The sequence below is a fragment of the Erpetoichthys calabaricus genome, chromosome 13 (genome assembly GCF_900747795.2).
Source record: "Erpetoichthys calabaricus chromosome 13, fErpCal1.3, whole genome shotgun sequence".
Lineage (NCBI taxonomy): Eukaryota > Metazoa > Chordata > Cladistia > Polypteriformes > Polypteridae > Erpetoichthys > Erpetoichthys calabaricus.
This window is the reverse complement of record NC_041406.2, coordinates 8,486,081-8,503,481: the sequence shown is the minus strand read 5'-3', so window position 1 is coordinate 8,503,481 and position 17,401 is coordinate 8,486,081. Positions and strand designations below refer to the sequence as shown.

General features: G+C 41.2%; 1 protein-coding gene across 1 annotated transcript in view; it reads left to right on the top strand.

The window, feature by feature from the left end:
- tcaim (T cell activation inhibitor, mitochondrial) overlaps positions 1-13,171 on the top strand; it is a 92,593-nt gene extending 79,422 nt beyond the window's left edge. Inside the window, exon 10 of the mRNA XM_028817931.2 lies at positions 10,539-13,171. Within this exon, the coding sequence (XP_028673764.2) occupies positions 10,539-10,764 (226 nt within the window). The 3' untranslated portion in view covers positions 10,765-13,171. The remainder of the gene's footprint in view (positions 1-10,538) is intronic.
- The last annotated feature ends 4,230 nt before the right edge of the window (positions 13,172-17,401 follow it).

The window sequence follows — 17,401 nt, the reverse complement described above, 5'->3', positions numbered from 1 at the left end:
TGTCAGACGAGACTCCTCTTGTGCACACACAGCTTTCCCTCCGTCCCCCCTCTGAGCTGGAGAGTAATGGGTCCTTATCTGATCTAAACATACCAACCTCTGCCCTGCTCTTACTTTAATGGTTGTGTGGGCCTTGACAGGCTGTAATCTGCAAAAGAAATGATTTATCTGGGGAGAGGGGGGTGTAATATGGAAAATGGACATCAGCATTAAAGTTTAACAATTTGAACGTGTTTGATAATTGTTACCATTTAAATATTCTTTGAATGATAGTTCATACTTTGAAGATCTTTGAATATACTGCTGTGTCAGATCTCGCCTGAAGAAGGGGCCTGAGTTGCCTCGAAAGCTGGCATATTGTGATCTTTCTAGTTAGCCAATAAAAGGGGTCATTTTGCTTGACTTCTCACTACATTCATAATAGCTAACACGGTACAACACCCTAGTACAACTGTGTCAGAGTAATGTAGATGATGATATTAGATGCATACATTTTATTATCATTTCACATTTGGCTGATTCAGTTATCCATGGATTTTGGTAGAAATCCTCATTAAACACTTGCCAGTTCCAAAGAATGTTTTTTGAGTTTTGTCTTTTTTATTTTTTTATTTTATTGATTTTATTGAAATCACACAACATTCCATAGTACTAGGGTGTTGTACCGTGTTAGCCATTATGAATGTAGAGAAAAGCCAAGCAAAATGACACCTTTTATTGGCTAACTAGAAAGATTACAATATGCAAGCTTTCGAGGCAACTCAGGCCCCTTCTTGCCTGAAGAAGGGGCCTGAGTTGCCTCGAAAGCTTGCATATTGTAATCTTTCTAGTTAGCCAATAAAAGGTGTCATTTTGCTTGGCTTTTCTCTACAACATTCCATACAAATAGATCAATTTTACAAGAATAGTATTGAAAACACTGGCCAATGTCAGAGTAGGTGCAAGTTTGTGTGAAGGCAGGCCTGTATGCTTTGTGATAGTGAGAAATGCTCCAGATTATAAATTGGGGCATAAAAATTTTGAAGGGGGGTGGGTGACCATAAATTTATGGATGTGGTGCTCTGAACGTACTTGTTTATTGCATGTCTGAGTGAATGGCTGGTCTAAGTGTCTAGATTACAAGTCATTGGAAGCTGCTTAAGTATGCTTAAGATTTATAACGCACTGGTCTGGCCTCATCCCCAGTGCTGAATGCAGTTTTATTTGCTGGGCTACAAAAAAAGAAAAAGCAGTGCTAGGAGAGCTACAAGACCGATTCCGTGACTGCAGTTTATGAATTATGAGGAAAGATTAATAATAATACATTTTATTTATTTGTAGGCGCCTTTCTAAACACTCAAGGACACTGAACAATAGATGAAACACACATTATAAACAAAACTAAAATACAAAAATTAAAATCAGACAGAGCAATTGTAATCAAAGAGAAAAAGCAGTCTTAAACAAACGAGTTTTAAGTTTAGATTTGAAAAGAGAAAATGATTCAATGTTTCTAAGCTCGGATGGTAGCAAGGTTGAGAGCTGGGGAGCAGAGCAACTGAATGCTGGTAAGACGGACGAAGGGGACAGTCAAGTGGATGGAGGAAGAGGATCTAAGGGTTACGGGAGGGAATGGCAACATGGAGGAGGTCAGACAGATATGGAGGGGCGAGGTTGTGGAGAGCCTTAAAAGTTAACAGAAGAATTTTGAATTGAATGCGGAACTTCCCGTATTTTTCGCTCCTTAAGACGCACCTGACCATTAGACGCATCTAGGTTTAAAGGAGGAAAACAAGAAAAAAAATATTCTGAAACAAATGGTGTACTAATATATTTAATAAAATATAGCAGAATATTTCAACCATGTAAAGTCAACAGTGGTATTAAGAACCATCATCACTGCCATTAACAAATGAGGAGAGATTTTAAGGTTCAAGCACTCTTCTAGTTTTCTGGAAACCCCAAGAACTCCTCATCACTAGTGTCAATCAGAATTTATGAAGCTCAGCTGCTCACAATCACTTTGCAGGAGGACGTACCTATCATCACGCGGCATAACCTGTCCAAAGCCACCAAGGGGACAAAACACGTTTGGACCAAAACTTCTGGCATTCATTCCTGGGTGTAATATCGCCAGTCTAGTCCCATCTATATTTGTAATGCCACAAAGCCCTTCATCTCGTCTTTTGTTTTGGGTTCCCACTTTAACAAAATGAGAATACGATGCAAGTGCAGCCCGTGATTCAAAAAAAATTGCTCTGCACACCTGTTTGTCTCGTCTGACAGTAGCAGAAAGGCAGCCTCAGGAAAGAACAGCCTGAAGTAGTCCAGCGGCTGGTAATCTGTCGTGTCCAACAGCATGCCATGCTGTCTTGTGAAGTCCGGTAGCCAGTTTGGCTCCCAAGGATCAATGTCTTCGTATTCCTCCCACACGAACCTTGCCGTAGGTGCATCGGCTGCGCGAATGCGCTCAGCTGGAGCGGCATCAGCTGGTGTCAGATCAGCTGATTCCAGTTTCTCACTCACTTGCTCGACCTCCTGATCACTCTCAACAAAATCAGATTCTGAAAAATCGGTCCGACTCAGCAATAATGTGCAAAACATCGTCTGCTGAGTATTTTGTTTTCTGCACTCGCTTCGCTCCCTTGTGAGATGTCGATGCCATCTTGCCTTTGTTTACATTTGTTTACATTTTGTAACTCACACACAAACAAGATTTAGATGGCGAGTCAATGAGTCTAACATTCCTCCAAGCAGAGAGGGAATGCCTGTAACATAACGTACCATTTTGTTGCCATTAACAGCTGATTGTCGCCCTCTACCCCTGGATGTCGACTTCTGTCAGGTAATACACATCACGGTCTGTGACGCAATATTCGTGAACGTGGCTAATCTTCATTGGTTTCCAGTTACCGTATTTTTCGCTCCATAAGACGCACTTTTATTTCCCCAAAAGAAGGGTGGAAATGTCTGTGCGTCTTATGGAGCAAAAAATACGGTAACTGGAAACCAATGAAGATTAGCCACATTCACATTGCTATAATAAGCAAAATAGAAGCGACACTTTTGAAAAGTCAACAAAAGACAAAAGCAAATTGTCTGTGTTTCCATTGAGAGATTTTATGTGAATGAAGTTTGTTTTATCACCTGAAATTAAAAGTGGTGACCGATATGATGGGTGTTGGTTCTGATATTTCAACTGTGTCTGCAATAATCGGAGGTGATGAGAGCAAGTGAATACGATAAAGGGAAGGCAAATACGCTATACTTGGCAGAGGCCACTGTGAAAGAAATGGCCAGACACGCAACAAAGGTTTGGGGTAGCCGCCCGTATAGTTTCCCTGGCTGCAAAAGGCTTACATTTGCGTACAGGTTAGAGTCAAAAACAGAACTGTTTAAGTATGGAGAATGAGGGGTTTTTATTGGTGGTTCACAGGAAGTGACGTCCTCGGGGCAGGGACAGGAGGGATTTCTCATGGTTGGCCTATGGAGAGAAAAGAGAGAGGCTTAGTGCACCCCGCCACCCCCTGGCCTGGCATGGAATCAGCGTTTCCTGGTCCCTTTGGTTGACTCCCAAGTGCACGTGTGTGACACCATGTATTAGGGATTTTACTGAGGAGCTGTGGGTACAAAATTTTAGAATGTTCAGCTCAACATCCATGGAGTTATGCAGCACAATAGGCCCTCTTGTGTCCCCTGCTGTACAATACACAAGGGAGCCAGTTCCTACTGAGAAGCGCATAGCCACCATGCTCTATAAACTGGCTAACTGTGTGGAGAACAGGGTTGTTGCCAGGATTTTTGGTGGGCGCAAAACCACCGTTCACAGGTGTGTGTATATATGGGGTATGTCAGGCCATATGCTAATGAGGCAATACATCACTTTACCTGATTTGGAAGGGGCATCGAAGATTTTGCAGCACAATTACAAGACACACAAAATACCTTGGGTGCAATTGACAGTCCACGTATCCCTATTCATGATTCGGGTATTGGGACTATGTTAACAGGAAAGGCTGGACATCTCTTGTTCTCCAGGCGGTCGTTGGCAAAGATTAATGATCAGGGACGTTTGTGTTGGGTCACCTGGTAGTGCTCATGATGCTGCTGTTTCGCCACATCACATTTGCACAGGTATTTGAAAATCTATTTTTAAATGTATGTGTATGTACTTTCTAATATATCACATGAAATATTTTTTTATTATTATAAAATCACTATTTATAATCAGTTTGGTAAACAATTGAACTGGGTACCTCCAAATATTAACATTAAATCGCATGACAATGTTAGGATGTAAGTTAAACAAATGTAATTTATCCCTTTACCAAATTTAAAGTTAACTCATTAATTTATCATCAAGAATGTTTTACTTACCAATACTGTTGATGACGGATCTCATTGATGTCACGATGGGCATTTCTCCAAAAATTTGCTCCATTAATTCCAAAAAAAAAAAAAAAAGACAATTTTTGACTTGCCACCTGCACCGCTCATACACAGGTTTCATTTTTTAAAAAGGTAACACTGTTTCAGCGCCCTCCATTTACTCCTAATAATATTCCACGGTTTGTCTGAACCCCTTTCCCTCATGTCTGTCACAAGCTCCTCATAAGTAATTGCTTTTATTTGTTGTTTGGAGTCTAAAATGGATGTAATTTTGTGTTTTGTACTAATATTAGGAACATCCCAGTCTCTTCGTCTGACCACACAAACTGTGCCTTGCTTTGTTTGTCACGTGTGACGCTTTATGTCATGTTATGTGACCATCCATTATCCAACCCGCTGAATCTGAACACAGGGTCACAGGGGTCTGCTGGAGCCAATCCCAGCCAACACAGGGCACAAGGCAGGAACCAATCCTGGGCAGGGTGCCAACCCACCGCAGGACACACACAAACACACCCACACACCAAGCACACACCAGGGCCAATTTAGAATCGCCAATCCACCTAACCTGCATGTCTTTGGACTGTGGGAGGAATCCCATGCAGACACGGGGAGAACATGCAAACTCCACGCTGGGAGGACCCAGGAAGCGAACCCAGGTCTCCCAACTGCGAGGCAGCAGCGCTACCCACTTCGCCACCATGCCACCCTTATGTGACCTTAATGTGAAAAAAGTGTTTCCATTGCAGGTTTGCCAATTCACCTGAAAAACCATTTCAAGCAAGCTTATAAACTTTTTTTTTGTGAATTGTGAGTTTTTTTTTGAAATACACGTGTTTCCATTGCCGTTGTTTTGTTTTGCAATTTCAAAATGTGCATTAAGGAGGTTAATGGAATAGTTCTACCTTTTTATCTTAAGCAAACAGAGATTAAAGACGTTTTCTTACTCCTAGTGTGCTTACTTTGTGCTGAATTAGGAGGTGATTAGTTACTTTGTTTCAATCGCCTCTTAGTTTGGTTGCGTTTCACACAGCAAACTTGCAAGTGAACCAGGATTAACAGTAACCTGCCCGTAGGTGTGTCATGGACTTAATTGTAATTGTCAGATCATATGCATTCTGCTCCAGAGCTGTATATAGTAAACAAACCCCACAGTGTGTGTTTACGTGCACTTTAATAACCCGGTTATTCATTGAAACAAGGTTTCTAAAATGTCCTGTAAACTCTTAATCTGGTTAGAGAAACAGGGTTATTGGTCTCTGAGAAACCAGGATAATACATGTAGATTTCTCCATGAGTAACCCGGTTATGTGATCATGTAAACCCTTAACCAGATTTAGTTGTTTGCCCGTGTCAGTTGCACTTTGCTTCACAAACACTTCCAACAGCCAGGGGTAGAAAAAGTAGGGAGCGTCAACAAAGATCAATTTCCTGAGGCAAATGCCCAGGTGGTCACATTATTTCTTCTCCTGGTGGAAATGATCTGTCTTGGCATTTCAGAAATTGTGAAATTTATGTTGATGAACGTACAGTGCTAAACTCAGCAACACAATCGAGAGCAGTAGGGTAACAACTTACAAGTAACATATATTAAGTAGTTAAATTGCTTTTTAAAGTAATGAGTAACCTAATGCAATACTTGTTCTATTGATGCAAGAAACTCCATGGTGGTGCTTACCCAGCACCACTGGATGGAAGGTAAGAAGCTCACATATTGGAACATTGCTCCTTTACAGAGCTTGACCGCACCGTCAAGCAGAAAAGATTTTGCTACATGCAGTCAGGAAACGAACCAATTCATAAAGTGTCTGTTTAGTTTTCATCTGTCTGTTTGCTACAGATATGTTGAAACAGGGTGACACAGTGGCCAGCATTCATACCACGAATCCTTGGTGGATCAGGTCAGGGGTGTGAAAAAGGGGATGGATGTGATTTATTTCATAGCACATGAAGGACTCAACATATTTAGAAATTGCAAGAAATTATCACGTTTTTTCTGTGTTTCTGGTCAGCTTCATGGAGTTTCATATGTGGACTTCAGGATTTAATAAAAAAAATGTGGCCCAGTCAAAAGTGAGGTTTTTCATACAGCAGAAAAAATGTAACACAAAAGTAACACACTGTTTATGCATTACATTTTATAACAAGTAACTACCGTATATAGTCACGGATAAGTCGGGACTTGATTTTATTGTATAATTTCTGGTATTTTATAATGTCAATCATATAAGTTAAATGCGGAAAACTCACACTCTTGGTCCAAGAGATTATCATATGCTAATGCCCGCCCACCTGAGAGAGTAACCACAGAGCACACGGCCTTTTGTTTCTATGTGGGTGTGGCAATGCGCTGTATTAGCGTGTGCTCCTAACCTCTCTCTCTCTCTCTCTATTGTACCTACGTGACCACACGGTGATACCCGAACTATTCCGAAGTGACGTTTGCACTGATTTATGTTTCTTGTATCTCACATCCTCATACACCTTTACCGTAAGAGCATCCCTTATCTACGATGGAGCGTTCGATCAGAAGAAAATATGAAGCTGGCTTTAAATTAAATGTTGATGAAGTATAGAAAGAAATTGGTAACAGCGCTGTTGTAACAAAATTGGAAGCGTCTAAGAAACTGGTGCGAGATTGGAGGAGGCAAGAAGATGTAAAAAAATAAATAAATAAAAATAAGTGTCACATTTGTGAACAGGCGTATAAGTCGGGGTCTGATTTTATGATCGAGTTATACGTGAGCATATGCGATATATAACCTATTTAGCTACTTTTGTAACGGCCGACCCCTTACCCAGCCAGCAGCTACACCTCCAAGACCTGTGGCCTGGATGATTTACTGAGTATGAATCTAACTATCAAGCCGTACCTCTAACAAAGTACACTTTTCCCCACAATCAACGGTGTAAATATAAACTCACAAAAGCAGATATGTAAAATTATACTGATTAAATGTATTAAATGAAACAACAAGACAAATGCAAAAATAGAAAGAAACATACATAAATATCCCTCCACCACATCAACAACGAGACACCACCATATATAAATACAACAAAAACCTCCCTTGCCCCTGTAACACATAACAAACAACACGAATAACAAAAAATGAATGAGATACAGAAATGATCGTGAACTTGAGTCCGGTTATAAAAACTGTCCTGAATACGGTTGACTGAACTAATGATAAATGAGTTGTTTGATTTTCCCGGAACAAAATGGAACAGACTCGCTGTGAATCCTCGGTGCGTGGTGGATGATGAAGTCCGACCCCGGGGTCTCTCGTGATGAGGATATTGAAGTAAGTCCGGCGAATTGAAAAACAAACTGGATGAAAATGCGCGATGTGGAATACAGCAGGTAAAGATGGCTCGTGGTTGTGAAAATGAAAAAGTCTCCTTCTCTTCTCTCCTCTCTCTTCTCCTCTCTCTTCCTCCCGGCTATTCCCTCCTGATGGCTTAAATAGTCCTGTGACGGCTGTAATTGATTAATAGTGAACAGGTGTTTTCCAGGTTTGAGGCTGTGGTCTTCTTCCATCATCATTTACTAATACACACACATAAACAGCAAATGGGACAATGGAAACGAGACGCACTCAGTACTGACATTTGACAGCACTAACTATGTAGCCCCGCTACACTTTGTTTATAAGTACTGAGTAATTTTAGCAAGCTTCTTTTAAAAGTAGCACTCCACACTGCTGTGGAGACACAGGCTCCACTCTTGTTTTCAGATTCATGGTTGACGATGAGGGTATTTAACTCTTTTTAGTGTGTTTTGCCAAGGGAGAACTCCATAGGTGGACTTGTAAAAATCAGTTTTTTAACACTAGAATTACCAGAGCTACGAAAAAACTCGTAGATCTGTTCCCCCTTAAATCCGTTTGCACCTCTCCGTCAGTGTCTTTTGTCCTGTAAATGTGCCGATTAAAGACAAACGGCAAGCAGCCTAGATCGTTATTTGGAACACATGCATTTCATGTGTGTTCCATTTCTACAATAATCTGTGTAAACACATTGTTAAAACAGAAATGTTTTCCATATTTTAGTAGTAAATGACAAAATATTGGCATAAACTACTATAAAACTTGTGTACCTGTTGCAATCGACAAGCTTCTGTTCCAAGACAGCCACTTTCCCCAGGAAAGTAAACTGAGTCAGTGCCAGGTACCCTTTCAATGTAATAGGAACCATAGCATAGAGAGAAGTGTGCGCATTGCAACAGGTACACATGTCGTAAATGTAGGAAGGACGGTTCTTGCTTGTGTGTGAACTGTTAATATTTTAATTTGATCATTGCATATAGCGCTGAACTTACCTCTCTGTACTATTCTTTCCTCTGCAAGACCTGGTGTACAAAACAAACAGCACTGTGCACCCAAAAGTGGACACTTGCAAAATGGGGGGAAAAAAAAAAAAAACACGCGAAACATGCGGTCAGTAGTATGTATTGTGATCGTGACTGAGAGAATAAAAGTGAAAATAAAACGGTAACTTTCACAAGTACTATAAATGTACATCATCTGTTACAGACGCAAACCAAATGTATGTGTGTACTGTATAATATTAACAATAAGAGCAGCTCACTTCTGAAAACAGCAAATACAGGAGGCAGTGGGGATCGAACCAGGGACTCTTGATCACAAGTCAGCAAATCTTACCGCTACGCCATGGAAGCTGTTGCCTTACCCTTGAACCTTTTGCGAAAGTGTTTATTTGATCTTTGGACTTCAGGCTTCACACATTATATAGTTAATGACAACATTTTGTCATTTACTACTAAAATATGAAAATGTTTCTGTTTTAACAATGTGTTTACACAGATTAATGTAGAAACGGAACACACATGAGATGCATGTGTTCCAAATAACGACCTATTATTTTTTTTGTTCCAACCCGGTTCCTTAACGAGAACTCAATTATTGCTGATGAAGCACATATTGCTTAAGTGACATTTTAATGCTTCATTTTAGTGGTCTCGCTTGTTAAGGTTCTCCAACCTTAATTGCTTATTTCAATCTTAAACTGCTGCATTCAGTGTTTTAATTGCTCCTTATTAGCAATAAGATGTAAAAGACAAAGCAGCCAGCAGTTCTCCAGCTAGCTTTTTTCCAATTACATCTGTGTGTGTTCATCATGCACAGTTTGATTTAATAAAACACTTAATAGAAAAATGTGACAGACTGAAAATGATCTGTTTTAGGCTTCAAATCATTTGGATGATATCCTTGGAAAGGAAAAAAATCTACGATATAAAAGCCTTACATTGCACAGACTAACAAGCCATAAAATTAAATAAGGTCTGAGATTGGCAATGATTGGTTTCTAATTAAGCAATTGGGTTGAATGAAAACCTGTAGCCACTGCGGCTCACCAGGACCGACATTGCCTACCCCTGTTTTACATCTTATTGCTAATAAGGAGCAATTAAAACACTGAATGCAGCAGTTTAAGATTGAAATAAGCAATTAAGGTTGGAGAACCTTAACAAGCGAGACCACTAAAGTGAAGCATTAAAATGTCACTTAAGCAATATGTGCTTCATCAGCAATAATTGAGTTCTCGTTAAGGAACTGGGTTGGAACAAAAACCTGCACATACTGTGGCACTCCAGGACCGACGTTGCCTACCCCTGGTATAAAGGAGCCCCGTCTCGTTTCTTGACGTACTTCTGCTGAATGGTTCATTGGCTGAAAGTCCTCGTTGTTAGTGTGGCATGGAGAGGATGTGCAGCATTGTTCATAATGGCACTCAGTTTTGTCTACATTCTCTCCTCCTCTGCCACCTCCAGGAGGGTCCAGGGTATGCCCTATAACTGAGCCTGTCGTTTCAATTAGCTTGTTAATTCAGTGGGCCTCTCTTGAAGTGATGTTACCAGCCCAGCAACCCACAGCAGAGAAAATCGTCCTGACCATCAGAAGAGTTGTAGAAGGATGTCAGGTCTCATACTGAAGGCACGCAGTCTTCTAAGGAAGAAGAGCCTGTTCTGCCCTGTTTTCTATTGTTCCTCTGTTTCCTGAGACTAGTCCAACCACCTCTACATCCACTGCTTGAATAGTGACCAGCCATAGCGGCCCTTTGATGCAGCGAATGTCAATAACCAGTTCCTTGGTTTTGCTGATATTTTGACGAATTTTTTGACATTTGTCTGTTGTTTTGTTTTCCAGATTAGAAGCAGAAGAAAATGCTCTTGTTCTGATCTGCACTGAGAGGCTGTCCCTCAAGAGACTGTATAAGGAGTCCAGCATTTCCAATACACAGATGATACCGTGTTGTCAGCGACTGATAGAGGAGGGCTTTCCACTTCTTCAAGGGATGTATCTCTGCGTGTCACACTTCTATTCAGTTCTGCAAGATGGAGACATGTGTATTCCTTGGGACTGGAAGAAATGAGCAGGGAAACTTAAACGAAGCAGCAAAACAGGCACAGAGGAGTACTGGTGAAGCAATCTGAAAAACGGATGGTGTGACCTGTGGTTGTTTTTATTTATAACACGCTGGAATTGAATGTTTGAGTTGGAAAGACTTCACTGAGGCAAATGGTTATCATGTGTACGGACACTGTTCACTTTAGGGTTTCCTGTTTCCCCCAGAACCCCTTGCATGTATGAAATCCTTGCTCTTTTTTAGCATTTCACACTGTTTGGTTGATCAGTCGTGTTATATGAACTCCCATAAATGTGTTGACTTATTACCAGCATTAACTGAGAGGCTCACCTTGGGATTGATCTTCTTCATTTTCAGGGGATGAGAGTTTCAAGTATATGGTATTTCATTTGAAGAGCATGATAAGGCTTACAGCTTTAGTTATCACTCCTTGTACATTTACAAAAATAACGGCACAGCTTGTCATCTGTTTGGAAACTGAAAAGGATCGTGTGCCCCCCTGCCTTTCATTTGAAATACTTTGGGAGCTCTGAACATCCTAAATGAATTGGTGATCTCATTTGTTTAATTAGAATTGCAAGTGGATTCCAAAATGCACACAGACAGAGATTAATTGTATGAAAGTTCTTTAAATACACTTTTGGGGTACAACTGTGATAAATGGTTTATTTGACTTCAAGCAAATCACAGTTCCAAAGATACTCTCTGTTTGATCTCATTGTTTGCTTTATTACAAAGGAGTTGCACGTTTGTGGTCAGTGCTTTAAAAGAAGTCCTTGAATCACAGCGTTGGAGGCTTTAAAGGTTTGTGATCACTGGCTTAGTTAACTTAAGAAAAGCCTTACTTTTAGTAATAATAATAATAATCCTTTTGATTCTGCAATTTTATGAATTTTGGGAAAGGTTACAAAGTTATGTGGTTTAAAGTATGCAAGTCTATCTTAACAGATTCTGGCTGCAGATCTGCTGTTGAGCTGCAAAACCTACTAACCAAAAAAGCAATGGCATTTAAGGCCTGTGTCTTTCCAACAGATGGTGGACCTTCCACTCCTAACATCACTTCCACCTCCAGCCACAGGACACTGTGATGTCATTCCAGGGGGCCTGTGGATGGAGGAGGTGGAAGTGATGTTAGGATTGGAATGTCCACCATCTGTTGGAGCCAGAAGTGACGTTGATGTTCGATGCCCTTTTTGTTAGTAGGTTTCATGGCTCAACCCTTTGTCAAAAGGAGGTCTGCAGCCACATCCCTCTCAAGTCTGGAGGCGAATGTTCTCAAGATTAGGTACTGTGTAAGTGAAATGTCGGGCTGTAACATGTATTGTGGTAGGGAGCCGTTCATATTGCCTCATTTGCAGCCTTACAGACAGCTTTATTTATTTATTTATTTTTTGCCCTCTCCAATTTATTTTTGTTGATTTTTATTTAAGAACAGTGACCACCATGTCCCTCTTTATTCTTACAGACACCTTTCTCCCTGTGTCTTGTCTTGTGGATTGGCACAACAGGATAGTGATGGCTGCACCCACCAATCATCATTTTTAATCATTTAGCAGCTCTTTTTCATTTTATGGCAAAAGCCAGTTTCTATCAATTCATTCTGTATATTTTTATAGACTCATCATTTTAAAGAATAATGTCTGAGAACCTGTGGTGGGCTGGCACCCTGCCCGGGGTTTGTTTCCTGCCTTGTGCCCTGTGTTGGCTGGGATTGGCTCCAGCAGAACCCGGTGCCCCTGTAGTTAGGATATAGCGGGTTGGGTAACTGACTGACTGACTTTGTATCTTTATTTGTTTGTATACGCCATCTGTTGGAATGAGAACTGCAGTGTTTTTGATTAGTGCACTCAACAAATTTCTTGGAATGGATGTGTCGAGAATGAAATCCTGGAGTGAACACGTGAAGAGCTAAAAGCACTAAGGTGTGTGTGTGTGTGCTCTTTGGCGGGCTGGCGCCCTGCCTGGGGTTTGTTTCCTGCCTTGTGCCCTGTGTTGGCTGGGATTGGCTCCAGCAGACCCCCGTGGCCCTGTAGTTAAGATATAGTGGGTTGGATAATGGATGGATGGATGTCTGAGAACTTACAGTGTTGCGTCATGAACATTTTATTTTTATTTTCTGTGTACAGAAGACAAAATCAGAAGCCATAGGGAGAAAGAAAACCATCGCATTTGTGGTACAGAAAAGTCAAATAACCATCATAAAGGTCACTGAATGTTTGAAAGAATTATGGATTTTGCAAATAAACTTTATCGGGAATAGAGAGTGTGAATCAGTACTTTTTAATTGTGGAGAAAATTAGTTATAATTACAATTTGCCTTGAAATTATAATTATTTTCATAAAGTATTTCATTGTTTATTTTCTTAAATTATAGAGTGGAATTTGTCAAATGTTAAAGTGTTTAATTTATATTGTGTTGCATTGATGTGGTTAAGAATAAACATATACTTTTTAAACTTTTTCAGACTGAACAAGTGTTAAAATATGTCATAATGAAAGAAAGAAGCTGATTATGTAACAGTTTATATTTTGTAGTTAATGTCACTTAAATAAAAATGAGAGTTTAGTTTTGTGTACATCTCACAGAAAAATAACTTGATAATGTTTATTGGCCTGATTAAAAATATGCTGAATTGTATTTTTTTACCACTAGGGGGCAGAAAATGACCAGGTGAAAACAACCAAGATGAGGGCCTACCAGCTACGCAAAGCAAAGTTCACTGACACCTGCACCGGGACAGGCGGATATGAGCAGCTCATGAAGTGGACTAAGAGAAGGTGTGGGTTATTGCACATTTATTTCTTCCACCTGAATTTTACTAAAAGAAATGTCATCTGATGACATGCACTATATGGCCAAACATTTGTAGACACCTGACAGATACACTTAAGTGAGCTTGTTGGATGTCCCATTCCAAAACTATCAGCATTGATATGGAGTTAGCTCTCCTAAAACAGTTTCTACTCTCTGGGGGGAATTTGTGCCCAGTCAGCCAAAAGAACATTGGTGAAGTCAGATACTGATGTTGGATGAAAAGAATTGGCTCACAATCTGCGTTCCAGTTCTTCCCAAAAGTGTTCAGTAAGGTTGAGGTCAGGCCACCCGAGTTCCTCAATGTCTTTATGGACCTGGCTTTGGGTACAGGGACACAGTCCTACTGGAACACAAAATGGTCTTCCGCAAACTGATGTCAGAATGTTGCACAATTGTGCTAAATGTCTTTGTCCGCACGCTTCACTGGAACCAAGGGGCTGAGCCCAAACCCCTCCATCATCCCTCCTTCACCAAACTTTACAGCAAAGAACTATGCAGTCCAGGAGGTAGCATTCTCCTGGCATCCACCAAACCCAGATTCATCCCTCAAACTGCCAGATAGTGAGAGTGTGATTCAGCACTTCAGAGAACATAGATGATCCCCTTGGTGAATAAAATGCCAAGTCAGAGCATGGAGGGATAGCGGCATCTCCCTTAGTGAATTAAGCACAAACATTAAAGCAGTTGCGTATTTCAGATCTTGTCACCCTTGCTGAATCGAGCATAAATGTCAGGGAATGGTACCTCTGGGTGAAACGAGTACATCTCTTAAAACCGGGCATTGGGAGCAGGGGTATGGTCTCGCTTGGATAAATGATCATTGATAAATCCGGGGATAAGTATCGCGTATCAATGTCGATCGCTTAGATAAGATTAGATAAACTTTATTAATCCCAAAAATACCACGACCCACTACCGCACCCAACAGGGTTCTAACCTAAGATTGCTTTACGCCACTTCAGCCAACACTTGGCATTGCTCATAACGATCTACGGCTTGTGTGCAGATGCTCGGCCATAGCAATCCCATTTTATGACACTCCCGACGTACGGGTTTTGAGTTGATGCTTCTTCCAGAGGCAGTTGTTGTGAGTGATGCCACAGAAGATAAGCCATTTTTATGTGCTTCACCACTTGGCAGCCCTGCTTTGAGGGTTTGCGTGGTCTACCACTTAATGGCTGATCTGTTGTTGCTCCTCAGCACTCAGGCAAATCTAGCAGAGCAGAAATTTCACATGCTGAACTGTGGCATTCAATGACAGTGCCATGTTTAAAGTCACTGAGCTCTGCCGTACGATCCTGTGCTTGTCAGTGGAGACTGCATGGCTGTGTGCCGATTTGATGCACTTTTTATTTATTCATTTTTTTCGCTTGGATAAGATGGCGCCTGCGTTTGGCTTGCTGTCTGCCGCCCTCAGCTCTACTTGCATTTGTTTCTGTTTTCGTTGCTCATTTGTGAAATGGTAATCCAGTCTTTGGCTTTGTTGTGATTGCCGAGCACTCTGACATTCAACTTGCTGCCGTAGAACTGCCACACATACCGCTTAGAATTAAGGCCAAAAAGTTCTATCTTGGTCTCATCAGACCAGAGAATCTTATTTCTCACCATCTCAGAGTCCTTCAGGTGTCTTTTAGCAAACTCCATGCGGGCTGTCATGTGTCTTGCACTGAGGCATGTGTGGAGACAACCAGGCACTGCTCATCACTTGTCCAATACAGTCCCCACAGTGAAGCATGGCGGTGGCAGCATCATGCTGTGGGGGTGTTTTTCAGCAGCAGAGACAGGACGACTGGTTGCAATCGAGGGACAGATGAATGCGGCCAAGTACAGGGATATCCTGGACAAAAACCTTCTCCAGAGTGCTAAGGACCTCAGACTGGTCCGAAGGTTTACCTTCCAACAAGACAATGACCCTAAGCACACAGCTAAAATAACGAAGGAGTGGCTTCACAACAACTCTGTGACTGTTCTTGAATGGCCCAGCCAGAGCCCTGACTTAAACCCAATTGAGCATCTCTGGAGAGACCTAAAAATGGCTGTCCACCAACGTTTACCATCCAACCTGACAGAACTGGAGAGGATCTGCAAGGAGGAATGGCAGAGGATCCCCAAATCCAGGTGTGGAAAACTTGTTGCATCTTTCCCAAGAAGACTCATGGCTGTATTAGCTCAAAAGGATGCTTCTACTAAATACTGAGCAAAGGGTCTGAATACTTAGGACCATGTGATATTTCAGTTTTTCTTTTTTAATAAATCTGCAACAATTTCAAAAATTCTTTTTTTTTGTCTGTCAATATGGGGTGCTGTGTGTACATTAATGAGGGAAAAAAATTAATTTAAAATGATTTTAGCAAATGGCTGCAGTATGACAAAGAGTGAAAAATTGAAGGGGGTCTGAATACTTTCTGTACCCACTGTATCTGTTGTATAGTTTACTGTCAAATAATGCAAAGAGTACGTGACACGTGTAATGATGGCGAAACATGTGTCGCATACTCTTTGCATTATTTGAAAGTAAACTGTGCAACATTCCATGATCTGCTTCTCGCAACTGAAAAGGGCACCGTGGTGGACGTTTGCCAAGGGCAGACCAACCACACGCGTTACCTGGTAGGTAACCACCCATACAATCAGGTCGAGACTCAGACTGCGAATGCAATGAAATATATATATATATACAGTGGTGTGAAAAACTATTTGCCCCCTTCCTGATTTCTTATTCTTTTGCATGTTTGTCACACAAAATGTTTCTGATCATCAAACACATTTAACCATTAGTCAAATATAACACAAGTAAACACAAAATGCAGTTTGTAAATGGTGGTTTTTATTATTTAGGGAGAAAAAAAATCCAAACCTACATGGCCCTGTGTGAAAAAGTAATTGCCCCCTGAACCTAATAACTGGTTGGGCCACCCTTAGCAGCAATAACTGCAATCAAGCGTTTGCGATAACTTGCAATGAGTCTTTTACAGCGCTCTGGAGGAATTTTGGCCCACTCATCTTTGCAAAATTGTTGTAATTCAGCTTTATTTGAGGGTTTTCTAGCATGAACCGCCTTTTTAAGGTCATGCCATAGCATCTCAATTGGATTCAGGTCAGGACTTTGACTAAGCCACTCCAAAGTCTTCATTTTGTTTTTCTTCAGCCATTCAGAGGTGGATTTGCTGGTGTGTTTTGGGTCATTGTCCTGTTGCAGCACCCAAGATCGCTTCAGCTTGAGTTGACGAACAGATGGCCGGACATTCTCCTTCAGGATTTTTTGGTAGACAGTAGAATTCATGGTTCCATCTATCACAGCAAGCCTTCCAGGTCCTGAAGCAGCAAAACAACCCCAGACCATCACACTACCACCACCATATTTTACTGTTGGTATGATGTTCTTTTTCTGAAATGCTGTGTTCCTTTTACGCCAGATGTAACGGGACATTTGCCTTCCAAAAAGTTCAACTTTTGTCTCATCAGTCCACAAGGTATTTTCCCAAAAGTCTTGGCAATCATTGAGATGTTTCTTAGCAAAATTGAGACGAGCCCTAATGTTCTTTTTGCTTAACAGTGGTTTGCGTCTTGGAAATCTGCCATGCAGGCCGTTTTTGCCCAGTCTCTTTCTTATGGTGGAGTCGTGAACACTGACCTTAATTGAGGCAAGTGAGGCCTGCAGTTCTTTAGACGTTGTCCTGGGGTCTTTTGTGACCTCTCGGATGAGTCGTCTCTGCGCTCTTGGGGTAATTTTGGTCGGCCGGCCACTCCTGGGAAGGTTCACCACTGTTCCATGTTTTTGCCATTTGTGGATAATGGCTCTCACTGTGGTTCGCTGGAGTCCCAAAG